Source organism: Gopherus flavomarginatus, chromosome 9 (genome assembly GCF_025201925.1).
Source record: "Gopherus flavomarginatus isolate rGopFla2 chromosome 9, rGopFla2.mat.asm, whole genome shotgun sequence".
Taxonomy (NCBI): Eukaryota; Metazoa; Chordata; order Testudines; family Testudinidae; genus Gopherus; species Gopherus flavomarginatus.
In genome coordinates, this window is record NC_066625.1 from 17,544,645 (window position 1) to 17,567,413 (window position 22,769).

General features: G+C 41.7%; 3 protein-coding genes across 6 annotated transcripts in view; 1 reads left to right on the forward strand and 2 right to left on the reverse strand.

Moving 5' to 3' along the window:
- IQCK (IQ motif containing K) overlaps positions 1 to 142 on the reverse strand; it is a 99,912-nt gene extending 99,770 nt beyond the window's left edge. For both annotated transcript variants that reach the window (XM_050968750.1, XM_050968751.1), the window contains exon 1: positions 50 to 142. In XM_050968750.1, coding sequence (XP_050824707.1) covers positions 50 to 98 — 49 coding nt within the window. In that variant the 5' untranslated portion in view covers positions 99 to 142. The remainder of the gene's footprint in view (positions 1 to 49) is intronic.
- KNOP1 (lysine rich nucleolar protein 1) lies at positions 82 to 17,717 on the forward strand. Its single transcript, XM_050968732.1, has 5 exons — positions 82 to 254; positions 2,806 to 4,189; positions 8,830 to 8,898; positions 10,652 to 10,729; positions 14,568 to 17,717. The coding sequence occupies exons 1-5, from the start codon at positions 97 to 99 to the stop codon at positions 14,880 to 14,882; spliced, it is 2,004 nt and encodes a 667-aa protein (XP_050824689.1). The 5' UTR covers positions 82 to 96; the 3' UTR covers positions 14,883 to 17,717.
- Positions 17,718 to 19,225: 1,508 nt separating this feature from the next.
- VPS35L (VPS35 endosomal protein sorting factor like) overlaps positions 19,226 to 22,769 on the reverse strand; it is a 115,849-nt gene continuing 112,305 nt past the window's right edge. For all 3 annotated transcript variants that reach the window (XM_050968718.1, XM_050968719.1, XM_050968720.1), the window contains 2 exons: positions 21,820 to 21,966; positions 19,226 to 20,089 (listed from right to left, as the gene is read on the reverse strand). In XM_050968718.1, coding sequence (XP_050824675.1) covers positions 19,991 to 20,089; positions 21,820 to 21,966 — 246 coding nt within the window. In that variant the 3' untranslated portion in view covers positions 19,226 to 19,990. The remainder of the gene's footprint in view (positions 20,090 to 21,819; positions 21,967 to 22,769) is intronic.

Here is a 22,769-nt window from a genome sequence, read left to right on the forward strand (position 1 = left end):
GGGGGCTAGGGGAGCCCCGCCAGAAAGGTGACGGGGGAGTGTCTCTCACCAGCACAGATTTGCTCCCAGAGCGTCTTTGGTCCCTGGGCTACAGCCATGGAGGGGCGCCGTCGCCAAGCAACCGCCAAGCCGCTGGCGGAGATTACCCAGAGCAGCCCGCGCCAGGCCCCACCTTCCGCTTCCGGGTCAGAGGCACCCGGGCTCGGCGGACACGCCGAGGGGGGGAGGGGAGGCTTTGCACGTGGGGTCAGCAGGTAAGAGGCCTCGTGGTGCTGGCGGCTGAGCGAGCGCGGGGCTGGAAGCTGGCGCTGACTGACTCTGGGGTGGGGGTGGAAGCGGGAGCACTCGGTGGGGAGGGGGCGCTGGGGACTGGATGCCAATCAGTGTATAGTTACCGTCATCCTCAAACCGGGGATTTACCAGGGGGCGCATGAAAGCCAAAATCTGGCCTGTTTCACGTAACAAAACCACCCCGGGGCTTACCAAGAACGGATCCACCGAAGCCGTGTCAGCCCTGGGATGAACTAGGGCCCACAGCCGCTGACCAGTGCAGCGCCACCAGTAGTAGCGCTGGGAGAGGCTGTAGGGTGGATGGGTTCAAGGTGATGTAGCCACTGTGTTGTCTAATCCTGCGCTGCAGCCTCCTTTGGTGGAGCTGCGTCAGTGGGGGATTATAGTTCCTGTTTTTTCTAGTATAAGTGCATCCTTGGAGCCGTTTAGTACTATAGGTTTGTACCAGTGGTGAGTACAGAAATCATTCTTCCGAGCATGGAAGTGCAGGTCACATCTCCATGGCAGTGTTCCCTCCAGTTCAACCGAAGCTCTGCGCTGACTGATTTCGTTACATTAGTTTACCCACTTTTCTCTCTCTGCCATGAAGCCCTCTCTGGGTGGGTCTCAGTTACAGCAGCAGATGGGAGTTCAGGAGCTGTGCAGACAGGGAGAGTTGGTGGAAAACTGACAGGGCACAGGCCTCTATGCAAATGGCTTCTGCATCTGGGATCTTGAGGGATTTTCTGGTTTAAGGGAGGCCAACATTCCTGGTGGCTTTGTTGAGGGTCCACCTGAACCATACCGCCCTGATGGGATAATGTGTAGGAAAACTAGCAAATGGTTTCTTGTCCTCTGCTTGTGGCTATAGCTCAAAGTCTTCTTTTTTTAAAAGAAGGACCCACTCTGATAAATGGAGAACACTGACAGAGCTGTCAATTCTGCATTTCTGCCTACATTTAGAGTATGACCTTTCACAACAGCTCAGAGCTGAGCTACCAAAGTCTTTAAAAAGTTGCTTTGTCTGCATATTTTGGGGCCTGTTCAGGCAGGATAGAGCTGCCTGCCAGGAGAAAGGGGGGGAAAACCTTCTAGGAACTCATTTTATGCTGTAGTGTGTGGGAGGTATCAGGACATACTAAATTCCGCCACGTGAGTTGCCTCCTCAATACTTTGACTGGTGGCAGAATTCAGATCCACAAACATCTGTGCCATGGAAGCTCAAGTATAATGTCTTTGAAAGAGGGACAGTTGGTGTAGTAATAAGATTTAACCATCTCACTTCATTCCTTTCTTAAATGTTATTGTTCAGAACTGAAGCAGAAACAGTGTAATCTTCCATGCCTTGTTCACACTGGTAACAGCAAGCACTACATTAACCACGGGGGCCGGGGGGGGGGGTCGGCAATAAATTAAATGAGATTATAGTCAGCTAGCTCTTCCTGACTAGCATGGTTCTGTCAGAGTCCCATATGATAGACAGCCAGTGGGGAAGTAGCAAAGGAAGTGGTATTCCCACCCTGCTCCGATTAGAGTGTACAGATACTGTATGTAGTCCAAACTTACCGATAAAACTCACCTCAGGAAGTGGGCAATCAAACATAAGCTTAATCTTTTCCTCCAAGCATGACTGTTGCAAGGACTTATTTGTCCCTTCTGTCCTTTCTTATGTTGTGGTTGGAAATAATTGAATCCATCTGTTAGTGATTGCGTGCACCTTCATATTGGTTGTGAGCATCTGAAAACAGGATGAATCTGAAGGTCCTTGTTTGCCTATTTAGGGCACAGAGTCTGCCCTCCTATTACAGAAAGTTGTCTGTCATGGTAGGGTTAGCATAGCTCAGAAAAGAATCCGTATTGACAATGCTCAGGAAAATCATGCTAGCCCCAGCAGGCTTTCAATGTGTTTGTAGCTAGCATAGTTCTGATTTGAGTGTGGACGGAGCCTTCATCTAGAGCAGTGTTTCCCAAACTTGGGACGCTGCTTGTTTAGGAAAAGCCTCTGATGGGCTGGGCCGGTTTGTTTACATGCTGCGTCTGCAGGTTCGGCTGATCGCGGCTCCCACTGGCCGCGGTTCACTGCTCCAGACCAATGGGAGCTGCTGAAAGCAGCGGCCAGTAAGCCCCTCAGCCCATGCCGCTTCCAGCAGCTCCCATTGGCCTGGAGCAGTGAATCGCGGCCAGTGGGAGCTGCGATCGGCCGAACTTGCGAATGCGGCAGGTAAACAAACCGGCCCGGCCCGCCAGGGACTTTCCCTGAACAAGCAGCGTCCCAAGTTTGGGAAACACTGATCTAGATAAATAGCTGATGGAGATACACTTGTAAGAAATGTTTATAGTCTGATCTTCAGAGCTGTTCCTTGGACTTTTAGATTAGGCTAAGGGAGCTGTAGGTTCTGAGCATGTCAGAAAATCAGACCTGTAGGTCCCCCCCCCCCCCTCCATAATTTAAGTAGAAATGACACTTTATGGGAGTGTGGAGCACTAAGCAGAAAGCTCTGTGTTGCAATACTAAAGCTGTGGTTTGTTTTCCAGAATGATAATAAATGAAGAGGGAGAGAGTGTTTGTGAGGAAACAACACAAAAAAAGAAAAAGAAAAAAGTGAAGAGCACTGGGAGTCAAACTGTCATCAAAATTGAAGAAGACCTTCAATCTGACACGCAAGCAGAAACTAAGGTGAAGAAAAAGAAATGCGGAGCAGAAGAGGATTCAGATCAGTTAAATCTTAGTAAAAAGAAGAAGAAAGTTGGCTCCAAATTAAAGAAAGGAGCATGTTCGGACAGTCCTGTGACACTAGAAAGCAGTTCAGAGGCTGAGCCGGTAAAAGAAATAAAGGAGGAATCTAAAGTTTTCAAAAAGAAGTCAAAGAAAGGCCAAAGTCTTTCCTTGTTACCGTTGGAGAATAATCAGGACAGTGATCAATCCCTTCCAAAGAAGTACACAATTCATTCTCAGGAAAATACAGTCACTGATAAAAAACACAGAGAGAGCATCTCCCAGGACTGTGAGGATGACAATGAAGTAACCAAGAAAAAGAAGATAAAGAAAGAGAGAGAAATTTCTTCCTTACCAGTGATAGAAATTCTAGACAGTGATCATGAAATTTCTAATAAAAACCTTAAAAAAAAAAATAAAGCCACTTTACAGGAAAAAGCACTTGCTGGTAAAAAACATGGAAAGGATATTGCCCAGAACTCTGCAGGAGAGAGTGATGTCATGAAGAAAAAGAATAAGAAGAAAAAGAAAGACAAACATGACTCCTTACCACTGGCAGGTAATCAGGACAACGATCACGGTGTTTCTGAGGAGAACCTTTCAACCCGTGTCTTCAGAAAAAATCAAGAAACCAATTCCCAGGAAAACACATTCATAAGAAAAAAACAAAAAGAGAACAGTGTCCAGAACTCTGAAAGCGACAGAGAAGTAACCAAGAGGAAGAAAAAAAGCAAAGATGTTTCTTCCTTAACATGTGAGGATAATCAGGACCAAAGTCATGGAATTTCTAATAAACACCTTCCAGGAAAACAAAAAGTCAAGTCCCAGGAAAAAGCACTCGCTGGTAAAAAACACAGAGAGTATTCTGAAGATGACAGTGAGGTAACCAGAAAGAAAAAGAAAAAGATTCAGAAGGAAGAGGAGGAAGTAACTGAGCCTGTAAACCTTACCGATGAAGATGGGGAAATATCTGAAGGTGAAAAGATAACACCAATTAAAAGTAATAGAAAGAACAAAAAAAAGAAACCCAAACCAATGGAAGACCTTGCAGTGGATAATATAGATGAGGGACTTCGTGAAAATAATGATGTGCACTGTGACAATAAGGGTAAGAAAAGAAATAAACAGGGATTGCAGAACTGTACCGAAGAGCCAAGACTGAAAAAGAAAAAGGTCATAGTAAAAACAGAAAAGGAGGCAATGGTAAGCTCTAAATGTAATCATCTTTCCATCTTCCCACTGAGGCCCTCAAAGCTTTTTATGTACATGTGAAGAGTCCAGTCTTGCCAGCTGTTCTGCATGGGTGGACTGTGCAGGACCACATTTATATCATTGATGCTGAAGTCAGGTGCAGGGTCAAACTGAGGAACAGCCAGCAGGATCAGAGTTGAATGATATAAGCCTGACACCGGTCCTGAGAGGCAGAGAAGTATTTTATGTTTTTAATGCCTGTTGCTATAGCCACTTAGTGCTCTAATTACAAAAATGTAAAATGCACAAATTACTTATGTAACTACCCGGAGGAGTTGACATAAAACCAAAGGCTGTGTCTATGCTCTGAACTTTCTCTGACCCATCCCATTGTTGATAGTAGCAGCCCTAGTGCACAGTGGGGTACCAGTGTTTTTATCACCATGTCATCTTGACCTCTGTCTCCATGACATGATGGTAAAATGCTAGTGTCCACCAGCATATTGTCTGTGCTCGGCCTTTTTTCCCCCTTAAGGTTCTCCTATTGACACTGCTGGAGGAGCTACCTATACTAGTGATAGCAACTGTGGGAGAATTTTAAGGGGAAAAAATGCCTTATGTGGACAAGACCTTTCAGAAAATCCCAAATGTGTGCAAGACCTCAAATATTGATCTGCAAACCCTGGTAGACCAAATGTTAGGATGAAACCTAAACCAAACCTTACTTGTTAATTAAACACACTAAACCCTAAATCAAAGCAATCTACCAAAGGCTAAACAAAACCAATGGGCATTTAAGAGATAGGTAATCTAAAGCTCTAGAAGTCTGAGACTCAAGTTAGTTGGAGCAGAACTCCAGCTGATTGACTATTATTACGGAAATCCTATTAGGAATTCTTAAATTGTGGTGCCAATTGAATAGCCAAATGAACTTGCTGTAGGGTGGAACGTGCATGTAGAAATGGTCTTGGTCATAAGATAATGAGGGCTGGGATGAATAGAAACACTTGTTTGATGTACTTCTACAAACAATCCTCAAATTGAGCATTTTCAAATGAACGTTTTTTTCTCTTAATTTTTTCTAAATGTTCAACTCTGTTTAACAGTAGTGAGCGCGAGTTACTATTTATATGATCATTTTATCACTTTCTCTCCTTACCCGATATAAGCAAAGGGGCTGAGAACCCATAACTCTCAGTGAAGTCCATGGGAAGTGCATGTGCTCGGCACCTCTAAAACTCAGACCCTAGATGACAATATTACTGTGTGATACTCTGCACTTCCACAGAGCCTCTTATCTAAGCTCTAGAAGAGCTTTACATACATTATGTCTCAACGACCCTTAGAAGTAATTACTACTCCAACTGCTTTACAGCAAGGAAAACTTAGGCACAGATAAGCTAGGACATACTCAAAGCCACACTGTGAGGCAGCAGAGCAGGGAATATAACTCACTGCCTCCTTCGTTTGTGCTCTTACCACTAATTCTCATTCCACTACTTAAATCTGTAAAATTAGCATCCTTCCTGGCTCAGGCTTCGCTCTGCCACTGTGGTAGTTAGCACTCAGCGTGCTCCAGCAGTTGTTTGGAGAGTATTAGAGTTACTACCTCCTATTTTTTTAAACACTGTCCACAGGTTAGGTTCATGATGGACTTTGGGGTTGCTTTGGGCATCGTCTCCATATAACACGCTTCTGAGACAAAGCACTCAGTAAATCTGGTGTATTCTGCTTTGGTGGATCGCCATCTACATTTATTTGTGTTCTGTGGAATCCTGCAGAGCCGTCCAATGTCCAACACGTTCAATCATCTGTAGATTGCAGTGTACAAATGGAGTCTTCAGCTTACACGGCAGCATGGAATTGGGCTTTTTTTTTAAGTCACAAGGGTACATGCGTGTGAGTGCATGTACATTTATCATTGTGAGTAGGACAGTTGGAGCTGTTGCCTTCCTTATTAGGTTTTTCCTTTTGACCTTTAGAAGGACAAGATGGTTTTATTGCTGTGATAAATGTTCTAATTAAATTGTCATTGTCCTGATTAGACATTATTTGGATTTATGCAGCTGCTCACACGTGTGCACAGGCAAGATAAGCTTTACAGTGACAAATGCAGTAGCATGATGGTACTAGACAAGGAAGATGGAAAGCACAGCAAAGTGCCTTCCAAGCAACTGGTTACTCTTCTTACTATTCATGTTCAGTCCTCTGTAAATTAATAAAGAAATTACCCCAATGAAATTCCTCTGAAAGTTTAGATGGCAGGGTAGTTCTGATCTGAAGAAATTTAGTTATTGTTACACTGCTGTAATAGATGATGGTGGTGCTGGTCCCCGGTTTAACTGCATTACAATTCTGGACCAGTTTCTAATCTCTAATGCATGTCACACACCACTGCATCTCTCAGAAAATCCACTGCTTTGCTTGTACATGCAAGCCTCATAGCAAGTTTTTTGAAGACTATACACAGCAGTTGTGGTTGAGATTCACATTTGTCTCCCTGACAAATTTAGCTTTGTTGTAGGGTGACCAGACAACAAATGTGAAAAAATCAGGACGGGGTGGGGGGTAATAGGAGCCTATATAAGAAAAAGACCCCAAAATCGGGACTGTCCCTATAAAATTGGGACATCTGGTCACCCTACCTGGTTGGCAACAAGTCTTTACTAATGTTAGCTCTTATACATCGTGTCTATGAGCAATATGAACCGCCACTTTGGATATGTAGAGGACATTCCAGCTCCTTCATTGTGGTCCAGAACTAGAAGCTGAAACTCAGAGCCTCTAAAACCTATATTTCTTGCAGAGTATTTCTTACTCCCTCCTTTTGAGGGTCTGACTGCACTGACCTTTAAAACACTGGTATATTCCATGCTGCCGGCCAAGTGAATGCCTAAAGGGACATGTGTGTAAGAGAGCACATGCCTGTGGTTACCAGGAAGCTCCAATCCTGTTCTGCTTGAATGAGTTTTGCTCTTGGTGTCAGTGAGAGTAGAATAGGGCTCTGAGGTACCCCCAGTTTCTCTGTACACTTTCAACAGGAAATAACAATGGTAACAATCGTTACCATGAATGCTAAAATGCTGGCCTTTTTAATGCACGCAGCATAGTTGTAGCCTTGTTGGTCCCAAGATAAGCTTGTCTCTCACCAACAGAAGAAGTTGGTCTAGTAAAAGATATTCTCTTACTCAACTGGCCTTTTTAATGGCAGGCACTGTGTATTATACATCCATAAACCTCACATATGCACATTCTCACTCAGTCTCACGAAAACAGCCCTCTTCATTTTGCAGCAAAGGTGCCACAGCAGAGTCTGCAGCGCCTTATGTGAATAAGACTTCATTACACTGATGGAGTCCAGTCACAATTAATAGCCCGGAAATAAACCAAGACTATCCTGTACTGAAGAAATATGTTTGCTTCTTTTATATGGCATTTACTTGTGACCTAATTTTATGAAGTGCTAACCACTCTCAGCTTCCATCATGTCCAGGAGAACTTCAGATTGGTACACCCTAAAGAAAGGCCTGCTCCTGCTAATTCTCAATGTTCAATAACCCACATTGGGTCAACCAGTCATTGGGCATTAGCAATGGTAGATGCACACAGTTCTTCCTTTCTTGCCTGCCACCTACCCTTCAGACTAAAATCACTGCAACTCTGTTTGGTTTGTTGCTGTCATCGCTGTTTTTCCCTTTTGTTTTAAAGAAATCTGAAGAGACAGTACTAGGCCACGTAGAAATAAACTGTATACTTCATTTTTGTTCAGAGAATGAGCTCTCATTGTGGAAAGCATTTCTTTCTCCTGTTGGTGTTAGACCTATTTGTGTGTATGTGAATTCAGTGTATAAAAAGGTAGATATGGAAAATGAGTTAAATTATCCGTGGGTTGGTTGGGGAAAAACCCTCAACAGAAATAGCAATCTCTGTGAGCATAAGTCGCTTACAAATCTTCTCCTTGTCCTAGCATTCCTTCATTATTTCATGCTTGAATTATCTAATTTTCTCAATCTTTCCTCTGGACACCTTCTCTCAGCCAGTCAGACCATTGTGGCTCAGTTTATTTTCCTATCCCAGCCTCTCCATTACTTACCCAACACATTGGCTGCCCATTAATCTCATATTTGTAACTGCTTTTTCAAAGTTGTCCTTACAGTGTGGCCTGCTTATTTTAGTGAGTGAGTTTGTGTGTGTTCTCAATGTTGGTTATGTTTGTGTCACAGATTTGATGCTGGTAACCCACCCCTTTTATTTGCAGATTCGAAATATGGTAATTCTGATTTTTTTTTTACCAAACTCTTTAATCTGAAATGCCTCTGTCTCCATCTTCTGTGCAACAGATAAGTGTATGTTCCCCATCTCTTTTACAAGGGTCTCAGGTGTCCCCAATAACTTCACTTTTTCAGAGAGTCCGTTGTCCAAAGTTCTGGCAGATGTATCTCCCCATTGATGGAAGTCTCTCCACAAGGACATGCACAGGCCCACTTGTCACTTTCAGTTTAGAATTTGTCTGTTTCCATTTACCTGATTTTGCAACACTGCACTGTGTCTATTAGGCAATGTTCTCAAATTTGTCACTGCCACTATGTAAATTGCAGTTAAAATGAGTACATATTCATTCTTATATTCAGGTTTGTATTTTTGTTTTGCAGGAATGTAAGGATGATGTAACAGTGGTAAAGGAAAGGAAAGGAAACTGCGATGAAATAAATATAGACAAGGTATAGATTCATTTCTATATACTGTGTAGCTTTGTGTAAAGTCAAATCCTAGTAGTAGGTGTGTCTGGATTTAGCAAGCCATGTGAATGTGCAGATAAGAAATTGCAATGATTGTTGTTGTGCACACACATGCAAGAGATTACTGCTTACCAGATGGAATATGCTGCATCAAGCAGGGTGAAATCTGGGGCATGTTGCTGCAGTGGATGCCAAAGGGTTTGAAGTAGATGATCAGATTTAATGCTCACTTGTCAATGTCTCATCCATGCTGGCAATTTGTGTATTTGTTACCTGCCGTGGACTTTGTGCCAAAAAAATTCAGTCCCGGTTGGAAGGATTAATATAGGGCTGTCAAGTGATTAAAAGTGCTGTTAATACTAGAATACCACTTATTTAAATAGTTTTGGATGTTTTCTACATTTTCAAATATATTGATTTTAGTTACAACACAGAATACAAAGTGTACAGGGCTCACTTTATATTTTTTATTACAAATATTTGCACTGTAAAAACAAAAGATATAGTATTTTTCAATTCACCTGATACAAGTACTGAAGTGCAATCTCTTTATCGTGAAAGTTGAACTTAAACATTTAGAATTATGTAAAAAAAACCACCTGCGCTCACAAAAAAAAGTAAAACTTTAGAGCCTACAAATCCACTCAATTCTGCTTCAGCCAATTGCTCAGACAAGATTGGATACAATTTGCAGGAGAGAATGCTGCCTGCTTCTTGTTTACAATGTCACCTGAAAGCAAGAACAGATGTTCACATGGCACTGTTGTAGCTGGTGTCACAAAGTATATTTACATGCCAAATGCGCTAAAGATTCATATGTCCTTTCATGCTTCAACCAGCATTCCAGAGGACGTGAGTCCATGCTGATGACGGGTTCTGCCTGATAACAATCCAAAGCAGAGCAGACCGACACACATTCATTTTCATCATCTGAGTTAGATGCCACCAGTAGAAGGTTGATTCTCTGTTTTGGTGGTTCGGATGCTGTAGTTTCCGTCTCAGAGTGTTGCTCTTTTAAAACTTTTGAAAGCATTCTCCACACCTCATCCATCTCAGATTTTGGACAGCACTTCAGAGTCTTAAACCTGGGGTCGAGTGCTATAGCTATTGATTTAGAAATCTGACATTGGTACCATCTTTGCGTTTTGTCAAATCTGTTGTGAAAATGTTCTTAAAATGAACATGGGCTGGGTCATCATCTGAGACTGCTATAACATGAAATATATAGCAGAATGCAGGTAAAACAGAACAGGAGACATACAATTCTCCCCCAAAGAGTTCAGTCACAAATTTTAAGTAAAGTGAGCACTGTAAACTTTGTATTCTGGGTTGTAATAGAAATCTATATATTTGAAAATATGGAAAAACATCCAAAATATTTAATACATTTCAATTAGTATTCTATTGTGTGTGATTAATCATGATTTAATTTTTTGTGTTAATCATGTGAGTTAACTGCAATTAATCAAACAGCTCTAATTAATACATTTGATAAATACCAGAGTTAATATTTTGCAGTTATTTTTAAGAAATGCTAATGTTGGACATTAATAATGGCTTTATCTTCTGAAATAGAGTGTGCAAAAGGCTACAATGCTAACTTTTAGTTAAGTTACAAGGCAGGTTTTTAACGAGTCACTTTTTCTTGTCATCTCATTCTTATGTCATGAATTCAGTTAACCAAAATTTCACCCACAAACCAGTATCTTGTGCGTTTTATTTTTCTTCCTTTTAGGTTAGACGGCAAGCTCTGCAAGAAGAGATTGATAGAGAATCTGGCAAAACGAAAGTTTTCAGAAACAAAGTGGAATCTGTACGTATGAGCCTAGAGCTTGATCTGATGGGATAATGTGTCCACAGCACCACTCATGAAAATGCACCACATCCTTCTCTGTATGCTAGTCATGTATGCCACTTGGCACACAACCCTCTCTTCTGCAAATTTGAGGTGATACTACAGAACAAATTAGTCCAATCCCAAGAGGCACTGGGAGCAGACTAGCCAACTCCAATAGCAGTGGGATGGTCCAGAGCTCAAATTTCCATCACTAGTCCTGAAAAATAGCATTTTCCCTACTCCCTCTGGAAGATTAGCCTAGATGAATTTGTTGCAAAATCATTTTCTATTTTTTGTGCAATATAAATAACACTAACCCCTGCATGTAGTTGTCACTGGGTGTAGAGTTAGCACATAGGTTGCTGGTAGAAATGGAGAGCTGGGAACTAGTCCCAAGTTACTGAGCAGCATCAAACCCAGCCAGCTTGTTTTATAGTCTCCATGATGACTTGGTAGACACCCTGGTCATTCACACATAGGTGGCTTGCTGTGCATGTCAAGGGGCAGAAGCACTTCTGGGAAGGAAGTTCACTTGGGACGAGGGAATGGAGAAACTGACAAATCCATTTGAAAAGCTTGCTGTCTCCTATAAACAAATAATGTAACCTGGTACTTCAGCTCAAGTAAGTGAGTGGAAGTGGGAAGGCCAAAAGGGGACTAAGAAAATATAGTGCAGATGCCCGGCTCACACCTATGTCTCTGTAGAGCTTGTCTTGGTGCTTTGTCTTTGCCTCTTCTGCTCCCTGGCAGATTTAGAGTGCAACATCTGTCAGCTGCTGTAATTGCTGGCCTTTAGCTGGGGTGGTGGGATTCAGAAAGGGGAGGGGGCCTTATTAGTATCCCAAATTATCTCCGCTGTCTGTGAACTGCACAAGAAGACTGCCACAATTCTAGTAAAGTATGAACGTACATGAATCAAATGGCCAAAAACGTGTCACTTTTTGCATAGGGGAGGGGATTGGGAAGAGAATTCTGCTTTTATTTCAAGGCATGCCTTGAAACTATCTAGCTAAATGGCTCTGAAGTCATTCTGAAAATGACATGTTGGCAGGGAATCCCAGTCCTTTGATGCTGAACTATCAGTGGTTATTAGCACATGGCAGAATAGGAGCTATGAAGACTAATTAGTGAGCTTCACAAAGAGCAAGCTGGAAGTGCCGCAGTAAAAGCAATGTGTACTAATTGCCAGCAGTTAACTTAAAAAAATATAGGGTTTGAAAAGGTGTAATTATTTCTGCATCTGTGCTGCTATGTATCCTCCACCTCCCGGAAAGAATGTGTCACAGACACTGACTTACAACAGCTGTATGACAAAATTATGAAAATTCTACAAAAGCTGAAATATCAATGAGGTGGTTTGTATCCTGTTCAAAGTGAAACTCCTCAGTAAGGTGGAAAGTCTGCTTTTAAACGCAGACAGCCTAGTCTATGTTGAATTAAAAGACTCTGGGCCCACTGGCTATGTATCATGTACAAAACCCTTCCCAGATTGCTGCCACTATTGCAGTTGTTGCAGTGCGTATCATCTTGGCCATCTGGTGAAGATGGGGGTTTCAGAAGAGTGGGCTACATACAACTTAACTCTATATAAAGGAAGTGACTCTGACTGATGTGGCGCTCCTACCACTGGAGCAGAACTCCTCCCCTCCTGCTTTTGTTAACAGCTGAAGCATGGAGACAAACTATAGCAGTTGCCAGTGGTCCTAGGGGTTGAGTGTGTGTTTTTAATGTTGTGCCTGTAGAGGATAGTTAACTAGTGGGGGGAGAAATTAGTGCTTAGAACCTATGGGCCAGATTTGGTTGTGTCTTCATAGTTAACTTTTTATTAGAAAAAGTTGCTGAGCTTTTTATTACCTACCTCTGCATAAAGAAAATAAAAATAGAGGACAGGTCTGAAACCTTTTCTAGAAAAGCCAAGTAGCCAGCTCATTAGAATAACTAAAGTTGTGGCTAGAGAAGGTTTTTTATGCCTTTGGGAATTTATCAGAGAAGAGTCCAGATGGCAGAGAAGTTGAATGCCTAAAGATAAAGGGGAAAGAGACACTGGAGACAAAACAGGAATGAACATGGTGTCCTGATTGCATATTCAGCTATATGGATGTCCTGCGGGATGCAGTCTATTGTCATTGTGATCTTAAAATGGACCATGATGCACCTTTTGTTCCATTTGCAACCCATCTGACACCGCACCCCTCTCTGTATTGGTTACCACGGCTTTGAAAACAGTCTTTGAACATTCTTTGGCTTATCTCTGAAGGTTCACTGGACCATCAGTCCATAATCTGACAGACTACACACTGTCCCATTACGTAATTGGGAAGTAAATGTTGTAATTGTACATACATGGCTTATCCTCTGGCCAGGTCTACACTGGGGAGAGAGGGGGAGAAATCGATCTAAGTTATGCCATTTCAGCTACGTGAATAATGTAGCTGAAGTTGACATACTTAGATCGACTTACCATGGTGTTTTCTCTGCAGTGAGTTGACTGCTGCGACTCCACCTGTGTCTCTTGTGGCAGTGGAGTACTGTAGTTGATGGGAGAGCACTCTGGGATTGATTTATCATGTCTAGACTAGATGCAATAAATCGATCCCTATTGGATCGATCGCTGCCTGCCAATGTGGCGGGTAGTATAGACAGACCTTTAGTTTATATTTACTGTATTGAGGCAAAGCAAGGGTGCAATATTTTGAAATAAGTGTGGTAAACTGTGCTGTATTAGTTCTAGACAGGAGTTGAGGCATTTATTTTAATACTAGACAAAGCCTAAGTAATTTAGGCTGTAGCTTTTATTATCCACCCTTCAGAAGTTCTGAAAATAGTGGGCAGTGATTGTAATTGTGCAAAACACAGTAATCTGAGACAGACAAACAGTAGGAAGTACTCAAGAGTCAGTCCTGGGCACCTATTAATGCCTAGCTATTCTAATATGTAGTTGCACCTTCGGTTTCCTTCTCCTTTAGATCATCATGGGCCAGATCATATACAGTGCTGTGTGGTGTTGAGGCTGTTCAGCACCTTACAGATTGGGGACCTACATTTGTACTCAGCATTGCTGAATGCTAGAGCAGCAGCAAAACCCCTCCGTACTATTTCATTAACAGAAGCAGTTATGATTGGCTGTGCCAGCATGATGAAACCACTCAAGCCTGCCTCCAGGTTAGATGGAGGAGGGTTCAAAACTTCGTCGCACATACTAAACAGTTTTTGAAAGAAATACAGTAGGTGGATCTGTTCACAGGTGTCTTTCCTTGCAATTTCTATCTCCTCTTTAGGCAGTGTACATGCCTTGTTCAAAGATGCTTAAAATGTCTTCCCTTTGGTTGCTTCAAGACTTGTAGATTTTAGTGGCTGCAGACACCAGTGGGATTGGGTTTGTAGTGTTGTTTCTGATGGTGGGTAGTGAACATGGCTTGGTGCAGTTGGATCCTGAGGGTTACCCCATTCAAACCTCCACCTCACTCTGCTCCAGAGTTCCCCTCTCAGGTGGCAAGGAGACTCCTGAGCATCATATGATTACACAATTAATGCAACCAGTTCCTTACCATGTGCTTCCCTGAAGCAGAGAATGGAGCAGGCAGAGAGATGGGATGCAGAAGTAGGAAGAGAACAATTTCTCCTTCCCTTGACTTAGCTCACTCCTAAGGTATGCTAGGACCCCACTACAGTTTTTGTGTCTTTGTCACACGCCTTATGGCCTACTGGTGGTTACAACCCTTAAAGCTGGCATCATTTAATGTTGTGATTCTATGAGTTTATGGATAATAGATATAGTTCAGGTAAAACTTCCTAATCATCTTGTTTCATTCAGCAGGATATAAAGTTTGGCCAGTGGAGCACAGCTACTTTTGAAAGTTCAGACCAAAAAACAAAATTCCTTAAACTGATGGGTGGTTTTAAAAAGGGTCCTGCCTCAAGCCAGGATCCACCAGGAACCACAGAAAAACCAAACATGGCTCTGAACAGGAAAGGTGAGGAAACCTTAAAGCAGACCCTGCAAATGGAGTTTGAGAAAGCAGTAAACTTGAAGCAACATGGAGGAATTGGCCTTGGATTCCAGCCTATTGCCAACAAAAAAGTGTACATAGATAAATATATTTCTAAATCTATTAAATTTGAGGACTAAATTTTATTGCAGCAACGTGAGGGGGATGAAAAACCATTCAGACTTGCTTTCTACATTTTTTTCTTGGGATGAAACCAAGTTCAACACCCAGTTTGCCACTTAAGAGCACCAAGTGATGATGTGACTAGAAATCTCAGTGCACATGGAACTAAGTTCTAACCACAGCGGAATGACAAATCCAATTGTATCTTGGAGGTCTGCCAGTATATTCTTTAGTAATGGGGAGAAAATCTCCTTCAGCAAAGGTTTGAGACTAGCAGCTGTAGCCTGTGGCTGTTTAAATCTTGTAAATATTTATTTAGACTCTTAGAATGCAGAATATATAAAACCCTTTTTAATATATTTTAGTGACAAGGGCAACATAATGGTTCCTTTGCGGTTTTAGAGTCCATGTAAAATCCTCACATACATTTTTCGGCTAGTGTGGTGCCAAATTATGGCCTTTTGCACTGAAAGAAACATTATAGGTTAAGTCTAGAATTTGATCAACAGGCTACTTTGTTTGCAAGTCTCATGGTTTTTTTTAAATGGGCTCAATAGCTTTTTCCTTTTCAAAAATGCCACAAGCCAAATCATTTTTATTTCCCAAGCTCTCACGAGCAACATTTTATTTCAACATCAAGAACCCAGTTAGCGACTATCTATAAGGTAACTGTGCCGATGAATCTTGGTTATAATTTCTATGCATCAGTTAAGCATGGCAAGACATGGATAGTAACTTTCAATGAGTCACTGAGCTACACTTAATTTCTGCTTCTTCCTTGCTAACTAACATTGTTCACTATTTATGTTAATCTGTTTTGATAGCTTTGCTTTAAGGGGCAAATCCTGGTCCTAGTAAACTGGCAGAATTCCCAGTGGCTAGTGTGTCCAAGACTATTTCTCAGAACTGCACAACCCACATGAAGGTCAGTCATAGACCTGCAGGAATGAAACTTCTGTTTCTTAAGTGTTGGATTAACTCCTACATGTAATGTTGCACAGTCACATTTTCACTGGCTGTGTACAAGAAAGCATGAACTGTAGAAATGCAATTGTATATTTATTCAGTCTGTGCATACTTGGAACTCCGGAGAGCCTGAATCAGTAAGGGTGGCGTTGTCTCCTTGAAACTCTGAAAAGCTGTGTGTATGAACAGGTTTGATACTTTCACTTAGTGTCCTGTTACTGGGATATAGCCACTTCCTGGGTCCAGCATTTCCACAGCAGTATGCTCAGTTTACAAGGTAAAAGGCAAATTATTTTCCCCATTTACTTACTGTTTTGCAGATGCTCAGTTGTTTCTCATTGCTTGCTGACAGGCAGGATGACGTCCGCCCACGTTTTCCCATTTGTTAGGCCTCCCTCCTCTGCTTTGCCAGCCATTGCTCTGAAACAAGTGTTAGCCTGCTCTTCTGTACCCCCTTGAGAGGACAAGTCTCTTGGCAAAGTCTCATCTGTGTGTACAAAAAACCCTAGGGGTCATCCAGTGGCTTTTTAGGTAACTCCTATAAAGGGAGATTAAAGCCAACCGATGAGTAGGAAGCCCCCACTAATCCACTCCAGTAGCTCAGACAAGGAAAAGGGGGCATGGTGACCTCTCTTCCCTCATTGAAATGTTGAATCCTTTCTTCTGAGGCTGCCTCAGGTCAAACTCTTCCCCTTGCTGCATGGGTTACAGCCCTGGACTGCCTCAGGCAGAGCCTCTACCCCTCACACTGGAATTCTCCCCTCTCCAGCCAAGTGGTTGGCTTGCCCATCACAGTCCTGCAGTTGGCTTTAGCTCCTGCCTCGCTCTTCTCAGGCAGCAGAAGTTTCTCACTAAATAGAAACATCAAGGTCTGTAGAATGCTTCTGCTAGGCCCACATTCTAACTTTAACCTTCTCTGGCCAAGACATGAAGAGTGCCAGCTGTGCTGCTGGAGACACCTTCCTTTGTTTTGTTCTGAGCAAGGCAAGGCAAGACTCAAATTGGAGAAGCAGAGGAAGGAGTGGGAAAAATCTTGGCTGGTGATTTGGTCAGCGTAGCAGTGGAGGAGGGAAACCAACATCTGCACTGTGAGCCACAGCAAGGTTAGCCTGGGATCTGAAAGTCAAGCTGGCTTGACGCAGGTAGCACACCTCTACAACAAAGATGCTGCAGGCTCTATTACTCTTAAACCTGTGTCATCAACTGAGGCCTTACTCTCAGGCGTGTAACCAAGAGTATCAACTGAGGAGTTTCACAGGTTGCTTTGCCATTGGAACATAATGATGAGTCCAGTTCACTCTCCTCTACTTGGGCTGGTTCTGCAGAGCAGCAGGAGCATGCTGAGCATGGAGACCATTTTTAGACACTTTCAATAGAGTCACACTATGCACCTTCCTTTCTCGTTTACTGAGGCTTATTTCAGCAAGGGGTGTGTGTAGAATTACTCCCCTCAGTGCTTTTCAGACTTGTATATTAAATAAAAGGGCAGGATCTGAACATTGATAGCCTTGTTCTGTGAGGAGCCCTACTTTGGCCCCTGTGCTAGCTATATGTAACATGCACATTCCTATGTCTTTCCTTTGCATTTAGCAGCTGTAATGTTTTAAGATATTTGTATATATTTATAATGAAAACATTTTCTTTGTACCTAAACTTCATTTTACTGTAGCTTTGAAATTAAGCAATGGTTTTTAATGAGACTGAGTGTGTTCATTTATTTCCCAATTTAGATCTTTGTACTTAGCAAAGGCACCTTGTCTGTCACTGTACAGCTACATGGGTGTGGAAGAACACAAGTAAAAAAACAGAACAATATGGTGAAAATCTTAAATGGCCAGTATAGTCCAATGTACAAATGGATGTACTAATGCAATTATTTTACAATGCTTGTGTATTTGACCTAATTCCTTACAGGCAAATTACAACCTGGTGACAGGGTTAGGATAACTGTATGACAAGCTGAGATACCATCCTCACTTCATAAATGTTATGTAGTGTTCCTACAACTTTTTCTTTCCCCCCTCTATATAGCCTGCACAGGGTCCTACTTCAATTCACTTAGCCACAACCTGATCGCTAGTTATATTTCTTGGGTTTTCGCTCATTAACATCTAAGAGAAAATCAGAGCAAGAGCAAGGAAAGAATAATAATTTTTGGTGCACTGCATTGCTAGCATCAGGGTATATAATGGCAGGATTTGTGGACCTGGCTTAAATCAACTGCCAAACTAAGTAACCTTGAAAATGTGTAAAATGCTATGGACAATTTAAAAGCTATTGGTTAAGAAAAATTGAGGCTCAGAGGCCTCAGATTTCTGTTTGATCATAAAATAGGTTGCAGAGCTGTTCAGTATCTCTTATCTTCTGTGACATCTGTATATTACCTTCTGTGAAAGACTCCTGGTATTCTGCATGTTCATATATCACAGAAAGTCACAGTAGCTGTACAACTAACAGGATTAGAGTCCTTGCATGCATTTTCTACACTGCAGATTTGTAGATCATCATTACCCTATACAGGGGCACACCAAACCAATCAACACTACCACTAAACAGGGAGAGCAGACATCTAGCTAGAGAACTCCCAGGCTTCCAAAGGAATTGAACCATGGGTGGAACACACCAAGACAAAGTGGCTGTAACGTGAGTACACACACTCGTGTGTGTGTGGGGGGAGGGGGGGAGCTGAGAATGGTTTAGCACTTGCACACCATCAGGTTAATTTTTAAAAAACCTTTCATCTACTAAATTAGCACCACTCCTCTCTCACTGACCACCTGTAATGCTGGTTCTCACCAGACTTTGCACTGACAAATTAACAGCATATGAGCAAAGAATGGAAGCAGTCAAATAGATGCCCCATTTCATATTGCATAGCTCTGATACACTTGTTCTGATGGTTATATACCCTATACGATTACTTTTGAACAACCTTTTTTTTTAATTTAGATTGGAAATAAAGTAGTATTAACAAGCATATCATTCAACCCCTCTGAAAATGTATTCCTAACCCTCTACTGCAAGCTGCGCATACCCAAATAAATTACAAACAGAAAATGATGTAGTGAGTGTCCACTGACAAGTGGACCCTTTGATATAATTACCATGGACTCAAAATATGCTGCAGAAAAATCAGTTGTTGCCTGGCAACCAGAGCAGTTACTCACTTCAACTGGCCTATCACTACAGTCACTACATTTTTTTTAAATAGCAGTTAAGCTGCATCCACTTTAAACCCCAGCATGTGTGACGATGCACAAGTAATGGACACCTGCATTAACACACCACCTGCAAAAACAATAAAATGCTGCAATCATCAACTGATAATCACAGGATGTTCAGTCAGGTGATGACTGTGGATACATGTAATAAGGAATAAACAGATGAACTAAACTGCCCATTAACAGTTTTTATTTGATGATACTGAGCATTTGGACTGAAAACCCAGAGGACTCAAAATACATTTGCATTTTCCTCTGAAGACTTTCCCACTGATTGCCAGATTAAATGTAGAGGTTCCCTTCATTTTACAAAACATTTTTAGACTAAAATGATAAGTATAAACATGTTGGTGAAAGTGTGTTACAAAAATGATTTTTTCAAATCCAGAAAACAGTAACATCTCAGCCATATTCCTGTTAGATTGGAACTAGCCACATGAATATTGGAAACAACCCTGTCTACAAAGAAGTCAGGCATAATTCTCATCTAGAACTACTGCTGATCACGAAGTAGGATGTTACATCAACATATTGCTCCCACACAGGAGAGAATAATGTGTCCTAAATGGAATGAAGATGGGGGAAGTGTGAACTCCTGAATATGCTTATGTGGATAATTTTCTTCCTGTGTGGTTTGAGTCATGTCAAATTTAGGTCTGGAATGTTATTTGCCATCAGAAATTTTAAGATACACTTTACTGAATCTAAATATTTCAAGCAGTTTCTGTTTAATGACACCAGTGGAACCAAACTTAGCTCAAATTATTGCACTTTGTTAGAACAGCTTTACCTTGTCCAAATCAATCTGTCATACTCTTAAGTGAAACTTAAAAATGAAAATACATTGAACTCTAATAAAAACTCAGGATAAAGCTTCTATTTTATGGACTTGGAAACATGCCCTTCATTACAGATGACTCTGGAAAGGGTAACATTCATCAGGTCCTGGACTGCAGAGGGAGTCTTAGTGCCAGCTCTGTAAAATGACTCATTTCAGGTTGTTTGCTTTGCCTCTTGATGTATTCCAGTGTTTTCACCTACAGAGGAAGGAGATATACAAATCTTTGTACTTTTTCTTGAATCGGATTTCTTGACAGCCGTATGAAAGTTTTAGTAAAGAACTCTGATTTTCACTTGGTTTTAATACTGCAGTCCAATCCAGGCATAAACACCACACACCCCTGACCCCAGAGCTGGCAGCCACAGGTGTTGCTCAACAAGTGTGATTTTTCAGGTCTGAACCATGCTTCTCCACTAACCAGAAAGGCAGTTTCATTTGGAGTAAAAATGTTCCTAGCACCAGCATTTTCAGTGCTCTTCAAATTCAACAAATGCATGACATACTTATAAAAAATGTTGGGAAAGTTGCCAAGGCAGGCTAAATATAAAAGGCTGGCTATTCAGCATCCTGTGAGCTGATGCTGCCTACTGTTCCAGGCTGGGTGCTAGTTTTGTAAAGTAGACCACTGGTCATAGCAAAAGAGACTAAAATCACACTCCTTTTTACTTATAATCCCTGTTAGCCATGGGCCCAGGACACAATAAAAAGCTACCTCTGATTTCTGTTTTGAGCAGATGTTGATTCAAAGTTGGCATTTATGTTATGTGCGCTCATATAAAATTGACAGTTGTTAGGATTCTGATACACAGGACGTTATTTTTTCAATTCAAAACAATTTTAAAAGATTTAAATGAACATGTTTTTGTTTTAAGGAAATAAATCTAATAAATTGATTGTGACGCATGGCTAGAAAGGGTTAAACATCCTGCAAAATAAATGAGTAGGGTCGACAATGTAATCAACGGTCCCCGTCTATGTTGTACTCTGATATCACTTAAATAAATTGTAAATACGGGATATCTCGGTATTCATCTCTCTTTGAAATGTACTATGAATGGTGGAGGAAAAGGCAAATAGTCTTATGTTAATCCATATAGCTAAGTACCGGTGATGGACCTCCTTCAAAGTCATCCTAATTACCTCCTAACCCCCACCTCAGGAACTCCCAACTTGTCAAAGAGGACATGAAATTGTATAAAAAGATCCTTGGGTCCTGATTCTGTCATCTCAGATCTGCTTAAGCTTCGTCAAGGGAAGTTTGAGTCGCAAGACTGAGGTCCCAGTTAGGCTGGTATGCCCTGAATGTGATATTTGCACATCAGACTATGACTTACTAAATTCTAAAGGAACTCCTTGCAACCACAAAGCTCACCATCTCTGCTATGAATATTCACCCAAATGAACTGAACTCATGTCTGTATGTATATGTATTTTAATCATACTCGCTTTTGTTTTTTTAATAACATTTTATTTTAGTTAATAAGAATTGGCTGTAGCATGTATTTGGGTAAGATCTGAAACATTCATTAACCTGGGAGGTAATGTGTCCGATCCTTTGGGATTGGTAGAACCTTTTCTTTCATATGATGAAATAAAATTTATAGAAATTTTCATCATATTTGACGTGGGTACCTGGATGGAGGCCTAAGGATGGATCACTTTAAGAGAACTATGTTGTCTGGACTTATGAGTAAGGTAATGAATCTGTTTTATGCTGGCTTGGTGAATCAAGTATTGGAATATCCATCAGCTTTTTGGGGTTTGGCTGCCCCATTCTTTGCAGTTTACCCTAATTGAGTGAGCACAGCTAGCTCCCCACTAGGACCCTGGTCACACTGACCCTTTCCACAAGTAGGAGTAAAAGGAAGGGCACTTAGAACTAATGCCAAAGGTAGCACACTCCATTTCAGTCCATGTTATTCTTACCATGGTCTTGGTGTCAGCAAAGCCGTGCTTCTGCGCCAGGTTCCAGAGATTGACTGAAAGCTGGTTTAGTCTGTTGTTCCGTAGATCTCCATGAGCTAAAATACTATTAAAGAAGTAGAGAGCCAACTGGCTTTGGCGCTTCAGAGTCTTCCATTAAAAAAAACAAACGAACAACAATTATTCTACAGCCATCTTGGAGTTCTGATATATCAGCAAAATATCGATATCCTGTAAATTATACACACAGTCCAGAGAATTTTACCAACAGCCAGATAGATGCTCTGTAGCAAACAGGCCTAGCATTATTAACATCAGCAAGGACTTTGGGGCTAGTCCTCCGTGCATTTGTACTCAAAATAGGATAAAAAACAAACAAACAAACAAACAAACCCCTGTCTACCCATTCAGCCCCATTCCAAAGTAGTGTGAGTTACACCAGCTCCTACATCAGGTGTCAGTTTAGCTCAATGACTTGGTACGTTTTTGTAATATTGTGCATTCTGGATACCTGAACAGTTCTAGCTGTAAACACCATCACTACTCGCAGTACTGAATGTGGGCACCTTCTGCCACCTCACTGGCAGGGCTGTCTGAAAGGTTCTTCTAGAACCCTGAACTTACCTGAGATCAGGGTGCCTTTAAGATTCTTTTAGGACTTTGAATATTTATAAAAGTCCAGCAGACTTGGGGTGATATTTATATAGGCTGACCTCTCTTTTAGCTCCTCACACCCAATGGCAGCTTCCACAGCACCATCCTCCCAGAGGTCCTCCCCACAGTTGCTTGCTGTCTCTTGACACCAGGAGGTTTCCCCCACTTTTTACAGTAAGGGAAATCCTACAAAGGATCTTTGGAACATAGGCAACCATGCACTAAACTGTATGGAGTGCTACTGGCCATGCTGCTTAGCTTACTAGTGGTTGCAATAGCAGTCAAATTGTGTTTTAGGG

Coding starts and splice junctions, on each gene's coding strand:
- KNOP1 (XM_050968732.1), top strand. CDS start 97: ATGGAGGGGCGCCGTCGCCAAGCAACCGCCAAGCCGCTGGCGGAGATT. Junction 255..2,805: donor TTTGCACGTGGGGTCAGCAG/GTAAGAGGCCTC, acceptor TTTGTTTTCCAG/AATGATAATAAATGAAGAGG. Junction 8,899..10,651: donor ATGAAATAAATATAGACAAG/GTATAGATTCAT, acceptor TCTTCCTTTTAG/GTTAGACGGCAAGCTCTGCA.